The sequence below is a fragment of the Onychomys torridus genome, chromosome 3, assembly GCF_903995425.1.
Source record: "Onychomys torridus chromosome 3, mOncTor1.1, whole genome shotgun sequence".
Classification (NCBI taxonomy): Eukaryota; Metazoa; Chordata; class Mammalia; order Rodentia; family Cricetidae; genus Onychomys; species Onychomys torridus.
In genome coordinates this window covers 102520146-102547770 of record NC_050445.1, presented here as the reverse complement: position 1 = coordinate 102547770, position 27625 = coordinate 102520146, and the positions used below count along the sequence as shown (strand labels likewise).

The 27625-nt window shown below is 46.1% G+C and overlaps 1 protein-coding gene across 5 annotated transcripts in view; it reads left to right on the top strand.

Annotated features, from left to right (window-relative positions):
• The window catches only part of Srgap3 (SLIT-ROBO Rho GTPase activating protein 3), a 224895-nt gene that overhangs the window by 161221 nt on the left and 36049 nt on the right, over positions 1-27625 (top strand). For 4 of the 5 annotated variants that reach the window (XM_036180553.1, XM_036180551.1, XM_036180552.1 and 1 more), the window contains exons 5-11: positions 1530-1715; positions 6194-6322; positions 7199-7420; positions 9691-9792; positions 11843-12040; positions 15070-15154; positions 23965-23992. In XM_036180553.1, coding sequence (XP_036036446.1) covers positions 1530-1715; positions 6194-6322; positions 7199-7420; positions 9691-9792; positions 11843-12040; positions 15070-15154; positions 23965-23992 — 950 coding nt within the window. Of the gene's footprint in view, positions 1-1529; positions 1716-6193; positions 6323-7198; positions 7421-9690; positions 9793-11842; positions 12041-15069; positions 15155-23964; positions 23993-26338; positions 26445-27625 lie in introns of those variants that run through there. The other variant, XM_036180555.1, reaches the window with a different exon arrangement.

Sequence of the window (27625 nt, the reverse complement as noted above, 5' to 3'; positions counted from 1 at the left end):
ATGGGAAGTGGGGACACCCAGCTGGGAAGCCACCCTGGAGCAGTTAGACAGAGGCACGTGTGAATGATGGGGCCGATGATTTAGGCCGTGGTTCTGAACCCTCCCGATGCTGTAACCTTTTAGAACAGTTCCTCATGTTGTGGTGATCCCCAACCATAAAATTATTTTTGTTGCTACATCTCAACTATAATTTTGCTACTGTTATGAATTGTAATGTAAATATCTGTGTTTTCTGATGGTCTTGGGTAAATCCTGTGAAAGGGTTGTTTGACCTCAAAAGGGTTGGGACTGACAGGTTGAGAATCACTGATCTAGACACACATAGCAATGCTTCTACCACCTACATAAACTACTCAGTACAGATGATAGATGGTTACTGAGATGAGCACGCTCAGAGAGCTGGAGTAGAAAAGTTAATGTAGCAATCATCACTAAACCCAGGAGGGGTGTGTGTGTCTAGATCCAAACAGCAGCAGCCGCAGCGTGTCAGCAAAGCCACAGAGCTGAGTACCTCTGAGCACAGAGGGATGGAGGGACATCACAGGGGAAGGTGGGAACCCCAAAAAGACTGCAGTAGACACTTCCAGTTCTTGACCGTATGCCCTTTCTGTCAACTATGGCCTAATGACCCTTGGGAACAACAGGACGTCTTTGCTCACCTGTTAAGGCTGCAGTCATTCCATTTGGCCACTAGATGTCAAGCATGTTCCAGTAAGGATACTTTATGGGCTGTGGGGGTTTGCAAGAGTTTCCTGAAACTGGCATACTGGAATGGGTGAAATCAGGGAGAAGTGGGTTCTTGTGGCTTTGGGGAAAAACTGCAAGTGAGCCATGTGGGTGGGCTGTAGAGAAGTCTCCACCAAGATCTGAGAGGAAATGCTGACTGTATGTCTCATTCATAGGACACTTTGCAAGTTTGGAAAGGTTTCAGGATGAAACTTTGGGCTCAGAATTCCCCGTTATAATCATATCCTGTTTTGTTATAGGATATGAGTAGCAGAGTGCAATTTGCTTTGTTGGAATTCTTTGTATAGCCAAGGTTGAACGTATTCCAGGGACCACAGAGTATCTATTAGATTATATAACAGGGCAGTTTGCAAAGCCCGTTTTAAGGGCTTTTCCACTGACTTGGGAGTAAAGATGGGAGGTAGAATATAAGGGTCTCAGCTAGCAGGACTGCAGAGGACAGCTAATGAGGGCCCAGCTTGCCATACCACCTGTGGGTTGTGATGGCTCTTCTTAATTTCCCATCTACTAGCTCATGCTTGACACTTAGTAGAGCCTCAATGATGTTGATGATGATGAAGAAGAGGGTGATGATGATGTCATTCATGATAAAGTTGGTACACCTGAGGAGCATCTTCATTTCCAGCCCTCAGGGAGTCTGAGCAGAAGTAAAAAAAAAAAATTAAGATGAGTGGATGACGGGAAGGAAGACAATTATGTGGAACTTGGGGTGGGGCCAGGAACAAGATGTACCACGCTGAGCCATAACAGGCTACTGGTTTCTTGTACGCATGTGTCTCCAGGTCATGAAAACCTACCACATGTACCACTCAGAGAGCATCAGTGCAGAAAGCAAGCTGAAGGAGGCTGAGAAGCAGGAGGAGAAACAGTTCAACAAGTCAGGAGACCTCAGCATGAACCTGCTTCGGCATGAGGACCGGCCCCAACGTCGCAGCTCTGTGAAGAAGATTGAGAAGATGAAGGAGAAGGTGAGTGGGAGAAATGGGACAAGGCACGAAGAGGAGAGCCATGCACTCAGCTACAGACTTGCCTTCCCCTTTGCATGAAGGATAAAGGGCCCTGTCCTGGTTCCATTTGTGCTGCTGTGGTGAAATATTCTGACAAAAAGCAACTTGAGGGAGAAAGAGTTTACTTTAGCTCACTGTTCTAGGTTACAGTCCATGACAGCAGGGGCATCCAAGTGGCAGGCCCTGAAAATGGCTAATCATAACACATCCATAGTCAAGAGCAGAGAGAAATGAACACACTTGAGTGCTTGCTTATGCTAAGCTAGCTTTATTCACTTAACAAAGTTAGCTTTATTCACTTAACAAAGTTCAGGACTCAGCCAATGAAATAGTGTCACACATTCAGGGTGGGTCCTCCCATTTCACTTCACTCAATTAAGATAATTTCCTAAGTCCCAGAGTCCAACCCCTGTAGACAACTCCCCACTGAGACTCTGTTCCAGGTAATTCTAGGCTGTGCCAAATAACATCTAAAGCTATTATGGGCTCATTGTAAAACTGTCATGGCCATGTCAAAGACCGAAGCTTCAGAATCACTGTGGATGGGTGCTACAAGGCATTTTTGTAGATGAAGTAGAGAGAGCTCAAGATTTGGAGTCTGATAGCCTGGGGTTGGTTTGTTCATTTACTTATGTATGTTGTGTGCAAGTGTGTGCACATTTGTATGCAGGTGTGCTCCTCACCTGTGTGTAGGTATGTAGAGGCCAGAGGCTGACGTCAAGTACCTTCCTCTATTGTTCTCTCTGCCTTACTCTTTGAGACAGGGTCTGTCTCTGAACCTGTAGTGCACTGACTGACTAGATTGGCTGGCCATCAAGCCCCCAGGAGTCTCCTAGCTCTACTCCTTCCCCAGCTCTGGAGTTACAGACTTGAGTTCAGTTTTCACATGGGTGCTAGGGATCCAAACAGGTCTTTATGCACACACAGCAACCACTTTACCCCTTCAGCCCTCTCCCCAGCATATAAGCTGGGGTTTTAAATGCTATATTAACACCTCTCCCTGAGCTTCTGATAAATAAGTCTTATTGTTCATGTTGGCTCTGATATATTGATAGTGGCTGGCCAGAGTGCTCTGTTGAGGATTCTGAAGCTTTATCAAGGCTTAGTTGAAAAGGTACTGAGATCACTTAATGATGTCTGCTATGGCCAGGGAGTTTTGAAGGGCAGGACCCATCTGTGACTTCCCTTTCTTCTTCAAAGGCTATGATCTTCTTGCTGAATATTCCATATCCATGTACTCCCCACAACCAGGAAACATTTGCAGAGTTCTTCTGTCTGCAAGCCATTGCGTCAGATGTTTATCTGCTCTTCTGTGGGCCTAATTCTATGATTACAGGATCCTTTAGCTCTGAAAATTATAGACTGGGTAGGAACAAAGCGTAACAGAACCTGGGTAACTGGGAAGCATATAAAAATGTGTTTGTGTGTGTGTGTGTGTGTGTGTGTGTGTGTGTGTATCCTGGTATAATTTATGAAAGTGAGGAAAATCTACTCAAAGACTTGATACCAAATGGGCAGGGAATTTGAATAGACTGTAGCAGGAATCTCAACAGGTCTTATTAATAAAAATAAACCTGGAGCCAGGTACTGGGGTGAATGCTGGAAGATCAGAGAAGCAGAACAAGCCACAGCCACCTCACCTTGCCAATTCCTCAGCTGATCCTGTTTCCTCAGACTGGAAGCCTCTGAGTCCTCATCCAGAATCAATCTCAGCTGAACTGCTTCTCGAAAGCCTGAAAGTTTAACCAGCCTAGTTCCTGGTCCTCATGCCTTATATACCTTTCGGCTTTCTGCCCTCACTTCCTGGAATTAAAGGCATGAGTTACCATGCCTGGCTGTTTCCAGTGTGGCTTTAAACTCACAGAGATCCAGATGGATCTCTGCCTCCCAAGTGATAGGATTAAAGGCATGTGCTACCACTGTCTAACCTCTATGTTTAATATTGTGGCTGTTCTGTTCTCTGACCCCAGATAAGTTTATTAGAGTACACAATATTTTGGGAAACACAATACCACCACAAATAGACATTTCTTTTTTTTAAAATTATTTTATTGTATGGATGTTTTGTCAGTATGTATGTAAATTTTCCACTTTTATACCTGGTACCCTAAGAGACTAGAAGAGAGTGTTGGATCCCCTGGAACTGGAGTTAGAGACAATCTTGAGCTACCACATGGGTGCCAGCACTCTTAACTGCTGAGCCATCTTTTAAAAGAGACAATTCTTTTTTTTTTTTTTTTTTTTTTTTTGGTTTTTCTAGACAGGGTTTCTCTGTAGCTTTGGAACCTGTCCTGGACTAGCTCTGTAGACAAGGCCGGCCTCAAACTCACAGAGATCCACCTGCCTCTGCCTCCCGAGTGCTGGGATTACAGGCATGTGCCACCACCACCCAGCCTTAAATAGACAATTCTTAAGAACTTGTCTAGGTGGTCCATAATACAGAGCAATCTGATCAGCATCATTGGCAATGAAGGAAATGCAAATGAAAACCACAGCACAGTAGTACTTCACAGCTACCCAGAGGACCAGGATACAAAGGCTGGCAGGAAGAGGCAGGGATGAGGATATGGAAATCAGAAGATCTTGCACTGCTGTCAGGGGCAGGTTGTTTATGTGAGTGGTTCTGTCACTGTGGAAAGCCATCTGGCAGCTCTTCAGATGTTAGATATACAAGGACCAGGCTACCATGTGACTTAGTCATGCCACTCCTGAGTATTTGCCCCAGAGGCATGAAAACATAATTGTATAAACATTTGTATGTGAGTATTCACAGCAGCACTGTTCACAGTAGCCAAAGACTGGAAACAACTCAAACATCAGCTACTGAAAAACATAACTCAGCCATAAAAATGAATGAAGTCCTGATATATGCTACAATGTGAATGAACCCAAATGATATCATGCTAAGTGAAAGAAGCCAGACACAAAAGGCCCCAAACTATACAAATTAACTTACATAAAACGTCCAGAATAGACACACCTATGGACACAGGAAGTAGGCTGTTGGTATTCCGAATCTGAGGAAGAGGAGGATAATAAGTGGCTGCTCAATGGTGCAAGGTTTCTCTCCAGAGGAAATGCTGGGGTGGAAAGATACTGACTGGGATTCTAGAGGCTCCTTCCTGGTGCAGCCATATGCTAATTAGCCACTTGGCTCATGGACAAGCCACTTTCCTTCTTCAGCTCTCATTTCCTCCTCTATAAATAGATGAGTTCAGCTAAGATGCCACAATAATTATAAAAATTATAAAAATGAAGTCAACCCAGAAAAACAGTCTCAAGGTCATAATGGGCCCCTAGATAGGGTCAGGAGTGTTCAGACTTTCTGCAGATAGGTGCCTGGCTGGCACAAAATGTGAGTTCCAGGAGACATCTGCTGAGTGGTCCCAGAGTGAGAGGATGTAAGATGTCTGGGGAGAATTAAAAGGTTGGCAGTGGGACTGGTCTGCTCCAAAGCTGGCTTTCATGTGGAATGAGAAATTGGAAAGAGCAGTTAGCTGAAGGCATGGTTTCTTTAAAGACCCAGTCAAGACTCATCATCCGAAAGGGGCGGAGGCATTGTCCGTTGTGCCTCCTCCCTTCTGGGCTAGCCCAGGACAAAAGCTGCTTTGGCAAAATTCTGGATACTCTGCCCCACTCCTCCTGCCATTTAGACCCAGACTCTTTCCTTTCTTTTCTTCTTCTCTTCTTCCTCCCTTTCCCCCTTTCTTAAAAAGACCCAAGACTTACCTTAGTTGGTCTATTTTGAGTGCTATGGATCCACCACCCACAAGCAAGGCAAGTCATGGCACCCACTTCATGGAGTTCACTTTCTTGTGGGGTACCAATGGTCAACACATAAGCAGAGAGCTTATGAAAACGTGGTAGGGCAAGGGGAGAGTAGTAGAGATGCAGGAGACCAGACAAGGCCATCATCAGTAGCTTGTGTGGCTATCACTCTGGGTAAGAACCTGAGTGACATCAAGGAACCGACCACATACAAGTTCAGGAATGTGACTATGAGGATTCTGAAGGACCCAAAATAGAAATAGACTTGGTCTCTTGAAGATGGACAAGAGGTTAGATGAGAGAAGGGGAGTATACAGAAAGATGGGGCTGGAATGGTGATCTGGAGTGGTGGCTAGACCCCATTTCTTGGAAGACCTCTGGGCCATTGAAAACAGTTTGGGAAGCCCATGGAAGGTACTGAGGGTGGGGTATCTTATCTATAACCCACCTGGTAGAGACCACACAGAAGCTGCTGTGTGACAAATGACATCATTGTTGGCTGCAGCTGTGCTAGATGAGGTATAGTGCTGAGTTCAGGATCCAGTGTGCTCCCTTGGCACAGAAGCATCTCATCCCTGGAAGGTGAGCCTCACTGTCAGACAGTTCCTGTGGAGATCATAGGTCCTCCCTCTGGCCGGCTTGGCTCTGATGTCTCCCTCTTCTCCCTCCAGAGACAGGCCAAATACTCTGAGAACAAGCTCAAGTGCACGAAGGCTCGCAATGACTACCTGCTGAATCTGGCAGCCACCAACGCAGCCATCAGCAAATACTACATCCACGATGTGTCCGATCTCATCGATGTGAGCAACCTGGGTTGCTGGGTGGGGAAATTCTCCTGGGAGGAATGAGTTTGATCACTAAAGAGTAGAACACTGACTCTCTGGGGAGCTGGCTGTGCATGGCTCCCTGGAGAACACCAGGCTGGAAGAAGGATATTATAAGTGGCAGTGATGGGAGACTGTGTCACCTGCATTAGCACTGGGACGGTTTCTCTGTCTCCCCTTCCATGATAAGTGGGGGATCCAGTCCTGTAGGCACTCAGTAGAGGCTGGGTACTGGATTCTCTTCCTCTAACCCTGAATATCCTATTCTGGAAGTCATAGCGTGGGGGTGGGGGTGGGCGGCAGTCTGCTCAAGCCTTCCAATGGCGTAAAGCCACCCCCATCTTACCTTGCTCTCAAATGTCCTTTTGGCCTTTTCGTCTGTTCACTTGCCAAATGTTTACCAAGCACCTTACTGTGGTCTAGGACTTGAGGCTCAGTGGTGGGCAAGAGCCAGCATGCCCCATGGAGCACACCTGCCTATGGCAAGTTAATAGACAATTATAGTGGCATGTGGCCAGGGTCACAGTGAGGGAGGGAGGGGGGGCATGTGGATCTCTGCCCCAAACTTGGTATGGAGAACATCAAGGAAAACTTCCAGAAGGAAATGACCTATAAACTAAACAGCAGCTGGAGAACATTCCAGAGAGCATGGATGGAGAAAACCTGGAGATGAAAGACTGTGTTGGGCTTGGGGAGCAGAAGTGCTCGGTTTGTCCCCCAGTCTCAGCTCTCAGCTCCCTCTGAGGGTTTGCTATGGCTTATTCCGAACTCCAAAGTGCTGGGGACTGAAAGGTGACTGCGGGTCACCGCCCCAGCCCTCACCTGCGCCCTCTGTGCTTGCCTCTCCCCAAGTGCTGTGATTTGGGCTTTCACGCCAGTCTGGCCCGCACCTTTCGGACCTACCTCTCAGCAGAATATAACCTGGAAACCTCTCGGCACGAGGGCTTGGACGTCCTGGAGAATGCCGTGGACAACCTGGACTCCCGGAGCGACAAGCACACAGTCATGGACATGTGCAGCCAGGTCTTCTGCCCCCCACTCAAGTTCGAGTTCCAGCCCCACATGGGGGATGAGGTAGGCTTCCTGCCAGAACCCTGCTTGGGGGCTAGCTGTATGAGTCCGGCTTCCATTACCACATGGAAGGACCTAAACCTGAATAACCTAGAATAGAGCCGTGGTTCTTAACCTGTGGGTCGCGACCCCCTTGGCAAACCTTGATCTCCAGAAGTATTTACATTATGATTCATAATAGTAGCAAAATTACAGTTAGGAAGTAGCATCCAAAATAATTTTATGGTTGGGGGGGTCACCACAACATGAGGAACTCTATTGTTAGGGTATTGGAATAGCAGCTTCTTCAGCTCACAGGGAGGGAGGAAAGCTAGGATGTCTAAAAGTATGGTGCCAGCATCTGCTTGGCATCTCACGAGGGCCATCATGATGCACAAGGATGTGGTGTGGTTACCACATGGCAAGGCAGAGCAAGTGTGTAGCTCCAGTCTGTCTTCTACTTCCGATCAAGCCATTAATGCCATCATGGTGGCCTTACCCTCACCACCTCATGTAGTCCTAATCACTTCCCAGCAGCCCCACCTCCAAATGCCATTTGTACATGACTTTGAGAATATGTTTCCCATGCCTCAAATTTGGAAGTAGGGCATGTTAGCGTCATAGCTACTATTTCGGTTCTCTCCCATGCTCCTAGAGCATTGTGGGAAGAGAAAAAAAGCCTTGAGTACATATGCCATTAATTTACCGCAGAGGCTTAGGGTCAGCTCTTAATTCACAAGCTTCTTCAGGTGATCATCTTGTCTTGTTGGCTAACATCCCCACGTACAGAACTGTAGGACGTTGGCCTCCCTTAGGCTGCCTCTTAGATGTGTTTAGGAGACCTCAAGGATGCTCCAGTCTGCCTAGAAATAGTCTTCTATCTCTTTAGACCTTAGATGCCCTCATCTGATGCCCTCTACCGTACCATGAGCCTTTCACACACCAGACAGCTGACTTTCCTGCCATGCTCATGCTGCTCAGACTCTTCCTGAGGTCTGGAGAGGGAAACAAAGGAAGTGTGCAGATGACACTATCTCCTGTCCCCATGTAGAATTTAGCTCCCTGTACTTTCCTGGAACATTTTCCCTCTGGGAGTTGGGAGGCAAGTGGGTGCAGAACCACAGGAGAGCAGAACCAGCCAGCCCGCCCCGGAAGCCTAGGGGGAGCTCAGCTGGGCCACATGTAACATCTGCTTCTGGGGAGGGACAGAGGACATCTTAGAAGATGACAACAGCGGCCACTCTACATGACTTTTCCCACTTCCTTCATTTGCACAAGAGAGGACTTCTACAAGGTGACACCACTCTTCCTGAGACATCCCACTGTCCCAGGTCTGCGCTTTGGCCTGTCATCTATTCCTGAAGAGGTTACTGTGAAGCTTGGACCACCTAGTTAGCAGTTAACAGTGAATAACTAACTCAGCAAACAGCCTTATTATCTCGCGTGATCTTAGCTTGTGTTTCTAGAACGGTGAGAAACAACAGTGTACCAGGTAGCCTAGCCCACAGTGGTAACAGCTTTGGAAGGGAAGGTTCCAGAAGAATAGCACAGCTGCTCTTGGTATCTGTGGGTGACTGCTTCCCCATGAGCACCTTATGTAAAACTTCACAGTGGTTACAAAGAACCTGTGCACATCCTCCTGCATACTTGAAATCATCTCTGCATTATGGAGCATACCTAACACTATGCAAACGTTGTGCATAGTTGTTGTACTCTATTGTCTGGGGGATGATAAAAGAAAATGCCTGCCCATGTTAGTCCAGGTGTTTGTTTTTTTGTTTTTTCCCCTTCCTATGTACACTTTAAGTTCTTGGTTGGCTGAATTGTGGACATGAAACTTGTGGACAGAGAGGACCAATAGTGTGATAGTCAAAGTCATCTCCCTGATACATCTTTATGCATTCCTGTGGTGACAGGGCCACTTGTCAGCTGCTTCTGCTTCATTGTACTTGCTACGGGCTGTTCAAGCAGTGCTTTCATTCCACAACTTCCTGCCTTGCAGTGGATTCATTTGGCTTGCCAAGATTACGTTCAAGGTCTTTATTAGCCCACAGTTACTGTGCAATTGTAGAAGATTGTGACTGGGAAGCCACATGGGCCACAGCAAGAGGGTAGACTCTGGAGTAAGAGGACCCTAGCTCCCATCTGGTACTGCCTTTGTTGTGTCCAATGTGGGTGACCCAGGGCAGACCACTCTGCCTTGCTAGACCTGTGTCCTGGGCTCTGGGTGGAATGTCAATGATAGCCTCCACTCTGGCTCCATGCAGCTGCAGTGACAGAGTTTCTTTCTGTAGGTATGCCAGGTCAGTGCACAGCAGCCCGTCCAAACAGAGCTGCTTATGCGGTACCACCAGCTGCAGTCGAGGCTGGCCACTCTCAAGATTGAGAATGAGGAGGTGAGTGAGCTGCTACCCTGGGTCTAGTTCCCTGGGTCTTGTGTTGGGGCGGGGGTCTCATGCCCTGGAATATATAGGAAATGGTGGTTCACTGGTGGGAGGCTATATAACCACACAACCTACCTGCACTAAAAATCTTTAATGGCCTGAAGGCTGCATACAAGATCTCAAGAATGTACAAGAATGCATACAGGAATGGAAAGAAAACGGGAGGAAGTAGGACTCTATGTTTAGAATGATTGCGGATCTGCAGGCATAGAGAAAAGCCCACAGGAAAATGTTTCAAAGTGTGAACCTTGGCTCCATCTCAGCTGTAGAAGGATTGGTGCTTACCACTGACTCTGTGCTTTCTCACCTCATTCTCGGCACTCAGTTTCTGTGGTTATCATCAGAAGTCAGAGCAAGTATTTACAATTGCACAGTGAACTAGATAGCCCAGACTGCCCTAAATGTATCATGGATGTGAAGCCCCGGGGGATGGGTCAGTCTCACTAGCTCAGTATTCCTCCCATATTGCATCGTGCTACAGCATCACACTGGGTGGGTCTGTTCTAACATGGACTGAAGAGGCCAGGTAGGCTGTGTCCTACTAAGACCTAAATACCCCACCCAGAGGAGGAACACCAGCCAACCTAGGGCCCTGGAGAAAGGACCTCAGCATTTGGGCAGTGCCACCCAAGGTTGTGTGACAAACTTATGCCCAAGAAGTACAGTCATGGTGGAAAGTGAGAAGGCATGGTCACTGTCTTCAGATGTCATGCAGGCTATCCTGGACAGTAGGGACAGTTGTGCCTGGTTTGTCTATAAAGGGCAGAGCTAGGACAGAGCCGAGATAACACAAGTCTAAAGCATGTCTAGGGAAGGTCATAAGAAGACAAACTGACTCGTCTTTTAACCTGGCAAGAGAGAGACAGGAGCTAGGCAGAATGCTTGCTTGCTTGCTTTCTATCTTCTGTCTCCCCACAAAGGCTTTTAAATGGTTCACATGGATAGTGCCATTAATGGAATTTAGATGGAAATCAGGGCCACAGGGAGGAGAGTGAGGCACCCAGCCCTCTCTGTGGGCTGTGGATGGGCTTGGATATGCTTGTTCTTGAATCAGCTCCTATTGGTCTATGTTGGAAAAAAGAATTGATTGTGATCTATTCACTCATTCAACAAGTATTTTATTATGTAATATTTATTCACATAATACATGCTAAATATTATTCTAGGTAGAGAATAAATCAAAGGAACACAGCCCCACAGTTCTTCCTCTTTCTGATGAGAAAACACCAGAAATGAAAACATAAAGACCAATGAGTGTCTGCATATGGGAAAACATTTGACCATGAATGGCTAGGGAGCCTGACAGCATTAGAGGGTGATATTCCAGCTGAGGAGCAGTGGGACAGACTTTGAGCGACAATGGTCTTACAATAAATGGAGTCTGGTTTTCTGCCAGTGATTTCTTTTGGACTGACCTACCTCTGGGATATAGAGCCTGCCACTGAGATCCCACTCGTCCCAGGGCTTCTGTGAGGCTGGGGTCCTCATGCTTTTGGAGTCTCTGTGATATGTGACTTCACTGGACCCAGGATGGAAGCTGGAGTCCCAACTAAACCCTGTGACAGTAAACTAACTTCCTGTCCCAGCAGACCTCTGCCCTCCCTCAGATGCTGCCTTCCTCCTGAAATGAGATAAGACACCAGAGCATGTCTGCTGACTACCATGCCCAAGTGACCCACAGGGGGAGCCTCCTTTAGGCTATCTAACCAGACCAGGGACACAAGCCGAGAAACTTGACTCCATTAGCCTCATGATATTCCCAAGGTCCCTCAGTCAGTAGCAATCCAATAAATGACCCTAGAATGGACAATCTGGCTTCTCACCCTGCCAGCTATTTGGTCTTGGACCAACGACCAATTGGCCTCACTACCTTTGAGCAGCCATCTTGTCCTGCCTACCTTCTAGAGACATTAAGTGAAGGAACAAAGTGACTGTCAGGAAAAGGACTTAGTGGCGTCAGAGGCATTAGGAGAATAAAGGTGTTTGTGCTGCTTTTCCTTAGGTTAGGAAAACCCTAGATGCCACCATGCAGACCTTACAGGATATGCTGACTGTGGAGGACTTCGATGTCTCTGACGCCTTCCAACACAGCCGATCTACAGAGTCTATAAAGTCAGCCGCTTCTGAGACCTACATGAGCAAAATCAACATCGCCAAAAGGAGAGCCAACCAGCAGGAAACAGAGATGTTTTATTTCACAGTGAGTAGCATCTGGGACCCAGAGCCAGTGTTGACTCCCTGCCTGTGGCTCTGGAAGCAGCCTGAAAGAATGAGAGAGAGCCAACAAAATAATAGGACATAAATCTCCTAACATGCTTTTTACCATTAGGTTGCCTGGCTTGGTTTTCTGAAGTGTAGTGGGTGGTATTAACGTTAATCTTGAGTGATGGTCACTGATACTTTTGGAAGGAACCAAAGAGTTTTATTCAGTTGGATTGGAGCAGTGATTCTCAACCTGTGGGTCATGGCCCCTTTGGTGGGGTGGTGGTGGTGGTCAGACAACGCTGTTTTCACAGGGGTCTCCTGAGATCATCCTGCATATTAGATATTTACATTATGATTTATAACAGTAGTAAAATCACAGTTACAAAGTGGCAATGGAAATGTTACGGTTGGGGGTCACCACAACATGAGGAACTGTATTAAAGGGTTGAGAACCTCTGGGTTAGAGGAACATGGTGAAGGAGTCAGGTAACAACCTAGAGTTCTGTGTATGCTATTGTCTTAAATTGGTGACTGAGCTTTGAAAATGAGGACCTCATCTTTGCAAACAAGTTATTCATGAGTTGCTACCTCCCTCCTGTAAAAATCCCAGTTACAGACCTCCATTTTGGCCAGAGGCTAGGAGGAAAGTGGGGAAGGGAAATTGAGATTTTAGTTCATATTGGGCTTATTGAACATGGAGATTGGGGCTGTAAGGGACTTACCTTCCATCTGGTGCACATCCCACAAAAAGCTCATGGAGACTCTGCTCAAATGCCCAGGGCGAAAAGCTCTCGTTCACCCACATAGTTCTTCTGCTTGAGTTGTGGCTGACATCTTTATTATCTTTGGAAAATGTATCACCCTAGGATTCCTGGCCACTGGTCCTGATGCTGTTTTCCTTGGTGACCAGAGTGAAGCTGATGCTACCTAACAGTCTTTCCCTGGCTGTAGAAAGCTGAGATTTTTCCTTCCTCCAGGCTGAGTGCCCTGCTTCTTCTAGCCCTACCTTATAAGCTTTGGTTCAAGCAGCCTCTGCACTCTAGTAGCTCCTGAATACTTCTCTTTGTAACACTCACTGAAGATGTGTGCCACCACACCTGGCTCTTGTTTTATTTTTAAGCTAAGGTGGTATCAGCTGACACTTCTCTGTGTGTAGCCAGGTCTTCCCCAAGCTATGCTCTTGATCGATTCATGTCACAGGTCTAGACTGTCAGCATCCTAATCTAATCCCTAGACCTCTATGCTCTTTTCAGATCTTGTATGATGTGCAGATTCATGGAGCATGTCCTCCAGTACCTTAAAGGTAGCTAATAAGAAAATGTAATGGCTGTGCCAGGCTACTGCCAAGGCTGGCAATCAGGTCACTAGAGACACACAGCTAGGCTGATGTTGACTGGATTATACTCATAGAACCTGTCACAAATTAACCCAGTTCTAGCATACAACTGTAATTGGTAAGCCTTACTCAAAACCCTGCTACAATCCAATAGTTGACATTCATTTCTTCCATCAGTATTCTTTGACCTTGTCAAGAAAGGAAACAAAGCTAGTCTTCATGACTCCTGGCATCTACTACTCCTGTTAGAGGCCTACTGTGTTGACAAAGAGAAGTTATTGTCTCTAGGGAGCAGGGAGTGCATATAGGGATAAAAAGAAAGTCACTTCAGTAGTAGAACAAAATCTAGGCAGCAGAAACAGAGGAAGGGGTCCAGCCTGCTTGTATTTAAAGAAATCTAGTGTCTTTGACCAAGATCAGAAGATGTTGTGGGGTTTTTTGTGTATGTTTTATATACATATGGATATGTGTATATGCATATATAAATACATATATGTATGTATATTTTCTGGAGGCCAGACAACAGCTTCAGGCACAATCAACCTTTTATGTGTACACCTCACCTCTGTTTTTTATTAATTCCTAGACATGATGAAATCAGAGGAGGGTATTGTTAGACACCTCCCCCACCAGCCTATAAGTCAGTATTTACTAACTGAAGCAAAGGTGTGCATTACCCAGAGCCAGGGCACTCAGTTAAAATTCAAGTATTTCATCTCTCATCTTCCTCAGCAGGGCTCTGAAACTTGGAAGTGTAAGGGCCTCTGTGATTCCTCCCCAAGTAAGAAATGAAGGGTTAGATTCAAGATATCTTGAAATGGAAATTTGCATGTTAACAGTCTTCCCAACTGGTGATGAAGTTGCTGGTCCTCTGTTTCACATTTGGAGAGACATCCTAAATCTATGGTTGGCTTACCTTGAGGAGCTAATGAGGATCTAGATATGGGAAGGGCTGCACTCTAGGCTGCACGGCATGGAACCCAACTCTAGGCTTCTGTTTCTTTAGAATAAGTACAATCAAGCTTTCTCCATTTGTCCTCCGAGATCATGGAGAGGCTCCTTTCTCTCTCTCTCTCTCTCTCTCTCTCTCTCTCTCTCTCTCTCTCTCTCTCTCTCTCTCTCTCTCTCTCTGGCATTTGGGACAAAGCACTTTCTGCACACCCCTTTACCTCATCCTCCCAGAAAATCATGTCTCCAGTGCATTGATATGTATTGATAAACCTTCTGATGCAAGGTTTCTCAGTGGCCTGCACAGCCCTTCCTCATTTGGAAAAAAAAAGTCTCATCTTAAGTTCTGCTCTGATAGCCCTTGGCCTTAGCTGCAGGGCCTCTGCATGGCTCTCTTCCTATTGCTCTGGTCCTAGAAGCACAGTGGAGCTTTGGTCACCAAAGGGCCCTTCACCTTGTGCTGCCCACAGCCCTCACTGGAGACGTGGCCTCTACTGCTGCCATACTCTCCTGCCTCTTATGTGCCCAACCCAACCTACATGGCCCAGGGATCCCCAAGATTTAGATAGGCACTTGGAATAGCTCAAAACAGGTACAAAGTCCTGCTTGTCCTCCACCAGGTCCTGGATAGCCTGACATCTACTTGGTTTCCCTGCTGGGAAGATGAGTTTTAGAATCAGAGACCCCAACATCATTTGGCTGTGTGGCCTTTAACTTCCTTATGCCTGTGTGTTTTACAGAAATTTAAAGAATATGTGAATGGCAGTAACCTCATCACCAAGCTGCAAGCCAAGCATGATTTACTCAAGCAGACACTGGGTGAAGGTGAGTCGGTGGGAGAGAGCCCAAGGGGCACTGCTGTGTGGCCCAGAGCTGCCGAGCCACTTTAACTCAAGACACCCAGCACTGGGCAGAGAAAACCTGATGCTAGCCCCTGTGCCTTCACTAGGCGGGATGGGAAAACCACCTTGGTACAGGGGCTGGGATGGGTTCCATGTGGCTGCAAGAAGAGGCAAGGCCAAGTGGTGGATGTATCCCCATAAGTAGGAGGTGGGAATCCTGTGGGTGACCAGACCCACCTTTTACAGGGTTCCTGTGAGGAGGAGAGAGGAATAAGGAACTTGTAGATAAAATGATAGGCTTAGCCGAGAAGAAGAAAGACAGAAACACAGGATAGCTTTGGGAGGACCTGGGTCAATACCCAGATCATGATCTATAGACCAGGCTGGCCTCGAACTCACAAAGATCTGCCTGCCTCTGCCTCCCAAGTGCTGGGATTAAAGGCATGTGCCACCACTGCCCAGCTCAAAAGGGCTTTTTATAGCAATACTGAGGGGCAAGGCAAAAGACCTCCCCCTTACTAGATACAGCCAAGTACGGACCCTTCCAAACACCTGGTACCCAGGCCCGTGTTCGAGTCATGCTCTTATGCAGTCCTACTGGGTAAAGCAAGCTCAGATTTCACTAGGAAACCACTGTAGGCTCCCACAGAATCCAAGGACACATGGACCAGCATTTCTCAGCACACACCAGGGGACCTATTGGAGGGTCTCACCAAGGTTCTAGGTCCAGAGAAGAAAAATACATACATGGTAGGGTTCAGGCCATAAGAGATCAGAAAACTAGGCTGGAAGCCACCCAGAGGCTTCCAGTGGCACTGGAGTAAAACCCCAGATATCCAGAGCACACAAGACCCTCTGCCTCCCTCCCTGACCCTGTCCATCATCCTCCCTTCCCTTAGTATGCTCCAGCCAGGTTGCTGTCTTTGAATGTCCATGTAGAAACATCACCCAGCTGGGGATAGAAAACATTTCCATCAGCCTCAAGTCCCTTTTGTAGTCAATCCCTGCAGCCTGCAAAGTGCTAGGATTGCAGGTGTGGAGAAGTTAGCTGCATTGACTTCATCTGTTAAGTTCTGCCCATCCTGACATCTCAGTATTGGGCCAGTATTGAGAGGGGCAGCTACTAGTGCTTTGGAATTAGATTTCCAAGTTTAGAATCCAAGTACTTTTTGAAAATCCAAGGTCCTGGTTGAGTCCTTGGTCTATGGGATTTCCCTTCCCTGTTCCCCTCTGAGTGCTAATCTATTACTGCCCTTGTCTGCATGGCCTCAATTCGATCATAATGTTTCGGCTGACATAGCTCCTGGTCTATTTGTTCTTCCGGGTTTTATCAACCATGCCTCACTCGGAGATGGAGTTTTGAGCTGGTTGGCCAGAAGAGCTCTAGGAAAACATTGCTTCAGAAATGGAGGAGCAGCTAAGAGGTACCCAGAAGCCCCACTGGGTCTCATCTAGCACATCAGACATAGAAAAGCCCAGTGTACTTCCTTTGACCATGGTGACAGATCTTGGTAGACTAGTCAGTTCTAGGGAAGATTTTCTTCTTCTAAATGAATATTTTATTTAGAATGGGTTTTAATTTACATGAAAGTTTAAAAATTGTAGAGTTCTCATACGGTCCATCCTCAATTTCCCTTTATTAGTCCTATGTCAGTATGGTATACCACAATTAGTGAATATAAATACATATTTTGTTTTTTTGAGACAGGGTCTTATGTAGTCTAGGCTGGTTTCAAACTTGATATGTAGCCTGGAATTCAAGGATAGCCCTGAATTCTTGATCCTTCTGCTTCCCCAGTGCTGGGGTTACAAGCGTGGGCCACCATGCCTGTCTTTGATACACTATTATAAACTAAAGTTAATAAACACCGAATTATTCAAAACACAGAGACTGAGTAAGTTTACACCAAACCACTGTTTATTTTACATATGTATGATCCAACAAAGGTATGTTATGGATTCTTAGGACATTGAGTAAAGCAACCAGGAGAATTTGAGTTGAGCAGGGCAGCCAGAGCTCAGAACTTTATCAAAGCCATTCTTCTAAATTTTTGTTTTGGTTTTTATTGAGACAGGATCTCACTATGTAGCTCTGGATGGCCTGGAGCTTGCTGTGTAGACCAGGCTGGCCTTGAACTCACAGAGATTCACCTGCCTCTGCCTCCTTAATGGTGGGATTAAAGGCATGTGTCACCATACCAGACCTATTCTTCTAAATTTTAATGCTGGGTTAACCTTACCCCCACCTGAGCATTTGGATTCTTCACTCAGTAGGTGATGGTCTAAGTGCAGGCTTAGTGTATGGTTATACCTCGTCTCTGGCCCTCTCCTGTAGTCAGAGAGCTATTTCATGTTGAGAGGGATAAAATGAAAGAAAGAAAAAAAAAAGGTTAAAAACCAATGAGAAATAGAGTCCCCAGGGAATATCCAAAATGATTTGAGCTGGTTTTTTTTTTAATTTGTTTGTTTTATATTATTTTGTTTTAATGATGTCATGTGGTGCCTCTGTTTCTCCAAAGTATCACTTTGAGAGAACCTGCCAGTTAAAAGAAGCACAAATTCTTCTAGGTCACTTCCATTTACAAGCGAATTTCGAAAAGGCTGCTGGGTACCAATCAGATTGGCATTGCTGTTCTTGGGAGCACACACTCCCAGTCTGATACTGGCTGTGTGGTAGTCATTTCAGTGCCCAGAGAATTAAGTTTGCTGTTGTCCCTGAGTCTTTTTCCTGTGACCTCCCTGTCACTCTGGGCATGGGTATTCTGTAAGTTCCAATGTTTCTACCTGAGATACTTATCCATTTCCACTTTGCTGAAGGTCTTCAAGTTTGAGTAGTTTAATATCTGTAACAGAGATGGAACAGGGCCTTATCAGGTCCAAGTGGTCTGGCTTGTCATAGAACTAAACACCTAGGACTCAGGTACCAACAATATTTTATAATATGTTTTTAAAACCTCAACAGGTCCCTGAGGGTTAAGGACAGTGCTTTAAAAACAAACTTTTCTGATATGTGTTTGAAGTGATAATCCACATTCATAAAGCTGTTGGCAGAGAGAGCGAGGAAGCAGGCAGAAAGCTGAAAGGTAGGGGGTGGTATTCCTTGACTGTGTGTTGGCACCCAAAACCATGCTCTAAACCTTTGATTCCTACCTCCTCCCTGCCCTCAGATGTCTCTCGTATATCCAAAAGCACAGACTCTGCAGGCCTGGAGGAGGGTGCCATGACACACAGACAAATGATGTCCCATCCTCATAGGGAAGAACTACCTCTTGATCATGCAGTCAGTCAGCTGTATGCAGGCATTATGTAATGATGAAGATATCCTCTGAGAAATATATTAGGCAATTCTGTCACTGTATGAATGTCACAAGCAGCTCTGACACAAACCAAGGCTGGCTACACCCTTGGGTCATATGATACATGTGTGAGATCACAGCAAGAGATTAAGTCAAGTAAAAGAGAAAATGATGTGATCAGGAGACACCCAAGATGAGGGTGCTGTTGGTATAACACACCACACTGTGTCACAGTTAACCCATGGTTTTAGGAGTAGAAAGAATGTTATCTAATGTAGCATAAATAGTAGAAATCACATCAATAAAGTGTTACATGCTGCATGTAATTGTATGTGCTCCACGTGTATAAGGACAGGGTAGTAGGCATGTTTACATCAGGGCTGACTTCAGTGTCACCACCAGTGTGAGAATGTGTTACACCGTGGTGACCTGTGATGCCTGTGTTATCACTAGACACAGGTTTTCAGTTTCACTCTCACTGATGAGTTCACCATCATATTTATGGCCCGCCTTGTGCCTGAGAAGGTGCCATCTGTGTGAAAAGACTGGAAGGAGGGGTCAGGACAGAGGAAATAGTGGTGAGTTGGGAGAAATGATGGATGACAGTGTGACTGGACCAGAGCGAGCCCAAAGAAGAGTGGATCGTTTGGAAAACAAAGGAAGGATCAGAAATGCCCTTACAGACTACTGGGTACTCGGTGAGCAGCTGCTGCAGCCCTGAGGGAAAGGATGGGTGTATGACTGGCCTTCCTTCCCTAGAACAATCCCAGGCCATCATGAAGCCTCTTCGAGGATGCTGTGGGCTCTCACAGGCCTCCATCTGCGTGAAAATTTAGCTCAACCCAGAGCCAGACACACGAGCAAACTAAAGAGAGCAAATGTGTTTGCTTTACCTGACTTCTCCCCTGCTTGGGTCCATAGCTTCAGTTTAACCCTCTGCAGTTAGCCCTGGCCAGGGACTGAGGAACAAAGTCAGTTTGTTCACTGCTCTATTCTCAGACCTCAGGTTACCCCCCTCCCCCGACATTCCTCTTTCTGTCCCTATACTGCCTTGCTTTCTATAGAGGAAAAACATGCTTAGGTTCTTTATTACAAACAAACAAACAGTATGGGCTGGGGATTAGTTGGTAGAGTGCTTGCCTAACATGCACAAAGCCCTGAGTTCAATACTTAAGGCAGCATAAAAAACAGCTACTGTAATCCTAGCCTGTGGAAGGTGGAGGCAAGAGGATCCAAAGTTCAGGGTCATTCTCCATCATATAATGAGGCTAACCTGTGCTACATGAAACTCTACCCCCCCCCATCAACAACAGTAAAACAAACAAAAAAACTTTATCCAAATATTGAGTCAGATTCCATCTAGAGCTGTATCTCCAAGGTGAAGGCCTTGGACCACATTGGCCATTGAACACTTTAAACATGGATTGGTCGTGTTCATTGAGATGAACAGAATGAACAAAATCTGAAGGGTTAGCTTACAGGGAAGAGAATATAAAGTATCTTGCTTGATAGTGATGTATGTGTATGTATATACATACATACATATATATGTTGTTGGGGGGTTTTACTCTTTTGGGGGGTCCACCATCCAACTCCCAAATAAATCACACACGGAGGCTTATTCTTAATTATAAATGCCTGGCCTTAGCTTGGCTTGTTTCTAGCCAGTTTTTCTTAACTTTAAGTTATCCCGTCCACTTTTTGACTCAGGGTTTTTCTTTCTTTTGCTTCTATATACCTTTTTTCTCTTACTCTGTGGCTGGCCCCTGGTGTCCTCTCTCCTTTTCTTGCTCCTCCTTCTTTTTCTCCCAGATTTCTCCTCCTATTTATTCTCACTGCCTGCCAGGCCCTCTTATCCTTTCTCCTGCCTTATAATTAGCTGTTCAGTACTTTGTTAGACCATCAAGTATTTAAGATGGGCAAAGCAACACAGCTTAACTCATAGAGTTAAATAAATGCAACATAAAAGAATGCAACACACCTTTGCATCATTAAGATGTTCTAGAGCATAAACAAATGTAGCACACCTTAAAATAATATTCTATAACATATATATGTGGTGTGGTTTTTATATACACACAAAAAATGACAATATTTTGATAACTTGGGTCAAGCAGGATACAATTTTAAATCATCAAGCACTGAATTCACCTTGCCTGTTTCACTTTGCTATTTTGCCCCTTGGCTTCTAGAATCTGTGACTTGCAGTACATTTCTGTTGGCAGCACTAATTTAAAGGACCTCAGGTGGGGAGTTTTATTCTCCTTGGGGTGTTGGGGAAATGGGGGCCATTTTTAGACACTGATGTGCCAGGGGAACAAATCCCTATTATTGCTGTTCAGCAAGTGAAACTCATGGATGTAAGCATCCACAGTTCCCGAGTGGATAATGGATGTGAGCATTCACAGTGCCTGGGGATAATGTAACCGATGATGTCAAGGCCCCCCCAAAAGACAGCAAGCTGTGCAGGATCACACGGTGACTTGATAAAACTTAGTACAAGGACTTGGACTTCTACATTGTCAGTGCAGTTTAATGGGAGAAGGAGATGCTGTTTCTCTCCTTGTTTTGAGCACTTCATCCCTACTTAGGGAGCATCTTCTAAGGTAAGGGATCTCTGTAGCCCAGAAGGAAGGGATACTATTAAAAACTAAGTACCACCTTTAGAAGTCATTGGGTTTGAGTCAAATTCTACTGCAAATATCTGCTTTCACCCACCTGTGAGTGTGGGTGGAACCAGGTTTGCAGATGTAAAGTCAGACAACCTATGTTGGAATCTAAACTGCCCTTTAGCAGGGACTGGAGTAAGTCACTCTGCCTGCTCTGATCTTCTTGCTTGTGTGTTGTTCTGGGGACGGTATTCCATGTACACTGGTGTTGTGACACGTGTTCCCCTATTTCAGGATGTATTTGTTTGTAGGCTATTATAGTCACTTATCAAGGAGCATCTTGAAGGTGTGTGTGGGGGTCTTCCTTCACTTACCCATTCAATAAACCTTTAATGATTTCATACTTAGTGCCAAACAATATTCAAAACCTTTGTATTTAGCAAAGGTGTGTGTGTGTGTGTGTGTGTGTGTGTGTGTCGCACATGCATGGTGCTAGAAGTTTCCCTGTCTCCTGCCTGGCCTGCGGTTGGGACAGATCTCTCACCCACAGTCCCATGGCCTTTTATAAAATAATCACACAGAGGCTTAATATTAATTATAACTCCTCAGCCATTAGCTCAGGCTTATTACTGACTAGTTCTTACACTTAAATTAACCCATAATTCTTATCTATGTTTAGCCACATGGCTTGATACCTTTTCTCAGTTCTGCCTTGTCATCTTGCTTCCTCTGTGTCTGGCTGGTGACTCCTGACTCAGCCTTTCTCTTCCCAGAATTCTCCTTGTCTGCTTATCCTTTATCAACCAATCAGAGCAACACACATTCACAGCATACAGAACAACACTCCACAGCATGTGCATATATGTGTGCAGGTACATTTGCCTTTGCATTCATGTTTGGAAGCCAGAGATCAGCATAGTGTGTTCTCCACTTCTATTTTGAGACAGAATCTCTCATTGAACCTGGAGCTTGCTGTTCGTTAGCCTGGCTCCTGGTCCCCTCGTATCCATCCCCCAGTGCTGGGCCTCCAGCCACATGCTGCCATACCTAGATTTTAAGTGTGTGCTGGGAATCTGGACTCGGGCACTTCTATCAACCCAGCCATCTCCTATCCCCTTTAGGAGTTTTAATAACATGGTGGTACACACCTGTAATCCAGCACCTGGAAAGTGAGAGTGGGAGGGAGGGTCAGGAGTCCAAGGCCAGTGTCAGCTACATAGTGAGATTGAGGCCAGCCTGGGCTACATGAGACTTGTTCTTCACCACCTCTCCTGGTGAACAGATGTGAGTCTCTCATAGAACATGGTGCTTTTTAATGACAACAGGCTGGCAGTAAACAAGTGAAGCTTCAGTGAAGACAGCGCCAACAGAGGAACTCTGGGGAAACCCTTGTCTACTGCAGATGGAGGAAGCTCTGCTCTGGATCCTCCTTTTCAGCTGAGATGCAAAAGGCTAGCAAGAAGCAGCCCTACAAACGTTAGGGGCAAGATAAGCCCTGCAAACAAGCTAGGGACCTAGCAGGACTCTGTGGCAGGGGCTTCAAGGCCAAAGGAAGAAGAAGTCTATGTACATGTAACAGTGGCTTGAAGAGCTTATGGATGCAGAGTATGAGGCTTGTGTTCTATTCTACATGTGACAGGGGGCTCTAGAAAGCAAGAGGAAGAAGTGACATATTCTGTTCAAAGCTATTTCTTTGGCTGCTGAACTGTGAATAGATTGTAGTGAAGTAGGAACTCCACTTTAAAGGCAAGTGCTCCAGCTAGAGATGATAGGAACCTGGGCTGAGATGGTGATGCCAAGATGGAGGGGAGTGGGCCACTGAAGTTAAAAAGGGCAGAGAGCTATGAAGAGCTGTTCTCTGACTTCCAATTGAAGTGATCAGGTGAGGGGGTCACTTATGGAAATGTTGAAGACTTATATCAGAATAGTTTGGGGACATGGGAAGAGCATTTTGGGGAACATTTAAAGGATGGAGATCCTTGGGGGGCAGCATTGTGTGACTTACCCCATATAGGGATACCATGACAGATCAAAGTCTGACTTGGTGAACCATGAGTTTTATTGGGGTTACTAACAGGAACATGGGTGAGGGGTTACTCACAGGAACAGACATTACTCAAAGACAGCTGCATCAACAAGGTCCACCACCAGCTCGGGGAAGAGGTCACAAAGCTGGAAACCTGGAGCACACTGCACTGCTCTCAGGCAGCTGAATAAGTTAGAGGGTCCTTTCCAGGTGCCTCAGTGGGTCTAAACCTCTTCCAGGGAGCTCTGTGGTTTCTGCTTCTTCCAGGCAGCTGGTATGGTCTCAATCAAGTCCTCTTTGCAGCTTGGCTTCCAGTCTAAGAGGGACTCTCAGCTTTTATATTTACTTTGGCCAGGGTCGGGGGTGGGTGGGGGGTTGGCTAGTGAATCTATTCAGTTTCAGAGACTTCCTGAAAGTACTTTGAGTTGTTTACCTTCCTGCTTAAGGAGCTTCCCTGCAGGATACAATGCTTCAAACTCTGAGGAACCTGTTATACAACAGGTGGGTAAAGAAACTGTGGTCTGTCCACACAATGGAATATTATTCAACCATAAAAATAAACGAACTACTGAATCATGACCTATGGATGAACTGCAGACAAATTATGGTAAGCTAAAGAAGCCAGATTCAGGAGAGAAACCACAAGGAAAGTGATTCTTTTTCTATGAAATACCTATCAAACCTGCAGAGAGACAGAGCGATTAGCCGTTGCCTGAAGCAGGAGGCAGGAATGAAGGACTGTAGATAGACACATGAGTTCATTCTGATATTGTTGTTGTTTTAAGGGAAAGAAAGTTCTCTGGTGAAAACCACAACCAAAGCCAATTAACCATCAACATGCAATTTTGTTTTCTTTCCCCAGGGGAGAGAGCAGAGTGCGGCACAACCAGGTGAGAGTTGGGGAATCTTGGGTTCTTGTACTGGCTGCCTGAAGTCTAAGAGGGTGTGGTGGGTGGGTAGATGTATAAGGTGAAGATAGCCTCTCGGGAACTAGGGGAGCTGGATAGTTTTCACCACCTCTGGGGGCTTTGGGGTGATGGGGGAGGGTCCGGTGGCTACTGAGGCAGCCTTGCTTGTTTTCGCTTTAGACTGGCAAAGCCACGCTCCTGCAGGCTGGCCACAGGGAGGGGGCTTTCATAGCTGCTTTGGGACAGTGGGAGAGGTCCTGTCCAGTGGGAGGGTAGTTGATCCCAGGGTGTCTAAAGGCACTAGCAGAGGCCACAGGCCATAGGGTGGCTGTTTTCTCCTCTTGGATATATTACATGGCCACTGCCCAAACTTCCCTATAGGTGGTCCAGGTCCAGCCTGGGAACTCAGTTGCTAAGGCTTTGGCTGATACTGTGCACAGATGGCCACGTGCATGCTGCATACACATGGATGTGTGCCCAGATTATGCGCCCACCCCCGCCCCGCTCCCGCACTGCCCATCATACATTGGCTTGAAGTTCAGGGGGAACTGGATGGACTGACGAGGCCAATCATATAGGCAATTCATGCTGCCTTCTAGCTCCTTGCCCACCTCCCTTTGTGCTTTCCCTGAGCACACCAGAGCCAGTGAACACACACTCGGCAGCTTTCAGCCTTCCATAGGCTTTAGATGCCTAAGCAGCCAGCACTGCCCTGGCATCTGAGTGTTCACCATGAATCCAGCAGAGGCCCAGAGGTCTGCCCTCTATCATGTGTGGCTACTTTTTAGTTGAGAGCTATTTTTTAACCTCATGTAGTGGGGCTCAGTGACTCAATGATATTATCTCCTTCCAAACCAATTCTTCCCAATGACTCAGAATCCTGAAAAGCTGACCTACTTGGCAAGAGCAAAGATGACCCTTCAGCTCTCCCCTGCTCTTGGAGAAGCACGTAGGCGTGGCAAAGGCTTGGGAAGCTGTGGAGTTTAATATGTTGGACCTGGAGATTTAGGGCTTTTCAGGAATCCAGCTGTTTATCTGGGCCCAGGCAGTTTGGGAACATGGAGATGATTCACAGGCAAGGACCCTCCCACATGTGAAACAGCAGATGAGTAGGCCACTCTTGAAGAATCCAAATTTGTTACTGTTTTTTTCTGGTAGGAGAATGTTACTATAGTCCTAAGAGGACAGAAGCCATTTTACACCAAAGTGAGATGAACTGGCGCACTGCCTTTTAATTTCCAAAATACAAGTAGAAGGAGCTTACTCCAGCAGAATGATGGGAACAGGGGCCTTAATATATCTCTTGGCCCAGTCTCAGGTTCATCCCTCACCCCTGGAAAGCCCAGGATATCTCTCTCTCTCTCTCTCTCTCTAGAGAGAGAGAGAGAGAGAGAGAAAGAGAGAGAGAGAGAGAGAGAGATTTAAATACTCCCTCTGAAATACTATCTTTCTTACCTGCTTTGGCCTAGGGCCTGAGAAATCCAAGTTCAGGTTGCTAGACCTCCCACTTAGGCAGCCTGTCTTAAATTTCAGACCTAGCCAGATACTTTCTGGCTCATTATTAAACTTGTGGACCTCATTGTTCAATCTGAAAGTGATTTTAAAATGAGTCTCAGAGGTCCTTGGTGATGTCCCTGCACCTTGGCTGTGCCAACTGTAGATTCTCAGACACGGTCAGGGTCATCTGGGGCCATCATCAGTGCAGGCTCCCTCAGCCAACTTGCTCTCGCCCCTGTCTAAAGGGCAGTTTTTTCACACTTAAAAGCTGTATTTTTAATGCCCTCAATTCATCACTGCCCTGGGATTCAGGCTGACCAGAGGTGCTAATGTATTTTGAAGAATTGCTAAACATAGCAAAGTGGGATGTAAATGCCAGTTGTTAATCATTGTGCATTGAAGAGAGGTCAGCCTCCTTAACCGGGTCGACAGGAGGGTCTAGTCCTGATTAGAGGGAGCTAGTTGATGTCATGACCAATCAAACACAGCTCAGGGCACATCCAGCCCCAGCTTCCGAGAGCCCACCGCCACTGAGCATCAGTGCCACCACCATTTTGGATACTGACACCCACATCTGTTGGGATGTTTAGGGGAAATTCTTAATCACTCGCTTTTTGTCACAGACTAATTCTGAGGCCACGCCTGTGTTGCCAGCAGATACTAATTTTCCTCCCAGCTGAAAGGCAGAAAGGGGACATTGGTCTCTGGTTTCCTTTCCCTCCCCTCTCTCCCCTCTGTGGTCTTCTCTGTTCCTGTCTTCCCGGCTTCTCTCTCTCTTTCTTTCCTTTTTTTTTTTTTTTTTTTTTTTTTATTTGCTCTGCAACTGAGCAGCAGAAGAGACGGAAGGCTTAGGCTGCCCCACTTCCCCTGGCTGAGCTGCCCCCACCCTCCCCACCTTGTGTCCCACCCAGCCTTCCAGTAAGTGGACACCGATTTGATGTCATTCAAAGTTGGGATAGCTATGTTTCCTTGTCAGAGATTCCAGGCAGTGCCCAGTGCACCACAGGGGGACAAAGGGACCAACCAATATGACTTCATTTTGTTTTACACTCTGGATTTGGCAGGGAAAACGGGGAAGCGTACTCTACATTTATTTCCTTTTATTCTACTCTGCAAATAATTAAAAAATTAATTAAAAAACAAAACAAAACCCAGGAATCCCTATGAGATCTTTTATGAAAACCCTCCACCTGGGTTCTCTAAAGCTTTTGATTCTGCATTTTCAGTACCTATGCCAAGGTCCCCATTCTTGCTGGCCACGAGAGCTTAATAGGCAATTGGCAAAATCATTCTCTCAACCTCATACTTGTGCTGGAACCTCTAGTAGGAAGAACTACACTCAACTCCCAGCTCTGAACGGATCCCACCTGTGTAGCCTTCGGCAAAGTTTTAAATCTCTGTGGCCTCCTTTGCCTCCCAGGCTCATGAGGAGGTTAATCCTGCAACGTGAGATAAAGAAGTGACCCTGGAGTCCAAAATACTACGAAAACAAATGGATATTGTATCCTCCTTATTCTTAACCCCTAAATTTGGATCCTATGGCTTTGTGTCACATTTTTGACAATCATGTTTTGGCTTCTACACTTGAAAACTCAAAAGCAGATCTACTGTATGCAATTCCCCTCCCTGTTTTCACACATCCTCAGAAAAAGATGTACTGCATTTTTAAAGGCAATGACATGGACTTAGCTAACCAAATCCACATAGATCCAAGATGGGCTGGAGATAATCTTGCCTGTTGTTTCTCTTCAGAATTTTGGTTGTGCTTTTCTTTTGGTTCTCTTGACTGGGTGGCATGCTATTTGGACTCAACTGTGTCTTTGCCCATGCATGTCCTGGAGTTAGCAGCCTTTGCTCAACACTTAAACATCCAGGAGGACTTGGCTAGATTGTCCTGCATGGCTGGACTGCTAAAGGACTTGAGTACAGTAAACCCACAGGAGAGAGGCAGGGCAGCCCTCATTCATCTGCATTGGTTCCACAGTCCATATGATTCTTGCCTGTGAGCTGGAGATGCACCTTAGTTGATAGAATGCTTGCTAAGCATGCGTGAGGCCCTGAGTTCAATTGCTAACACCATATAAAACCCAGCATGGAGGTGCATGCCTATAACCCCAG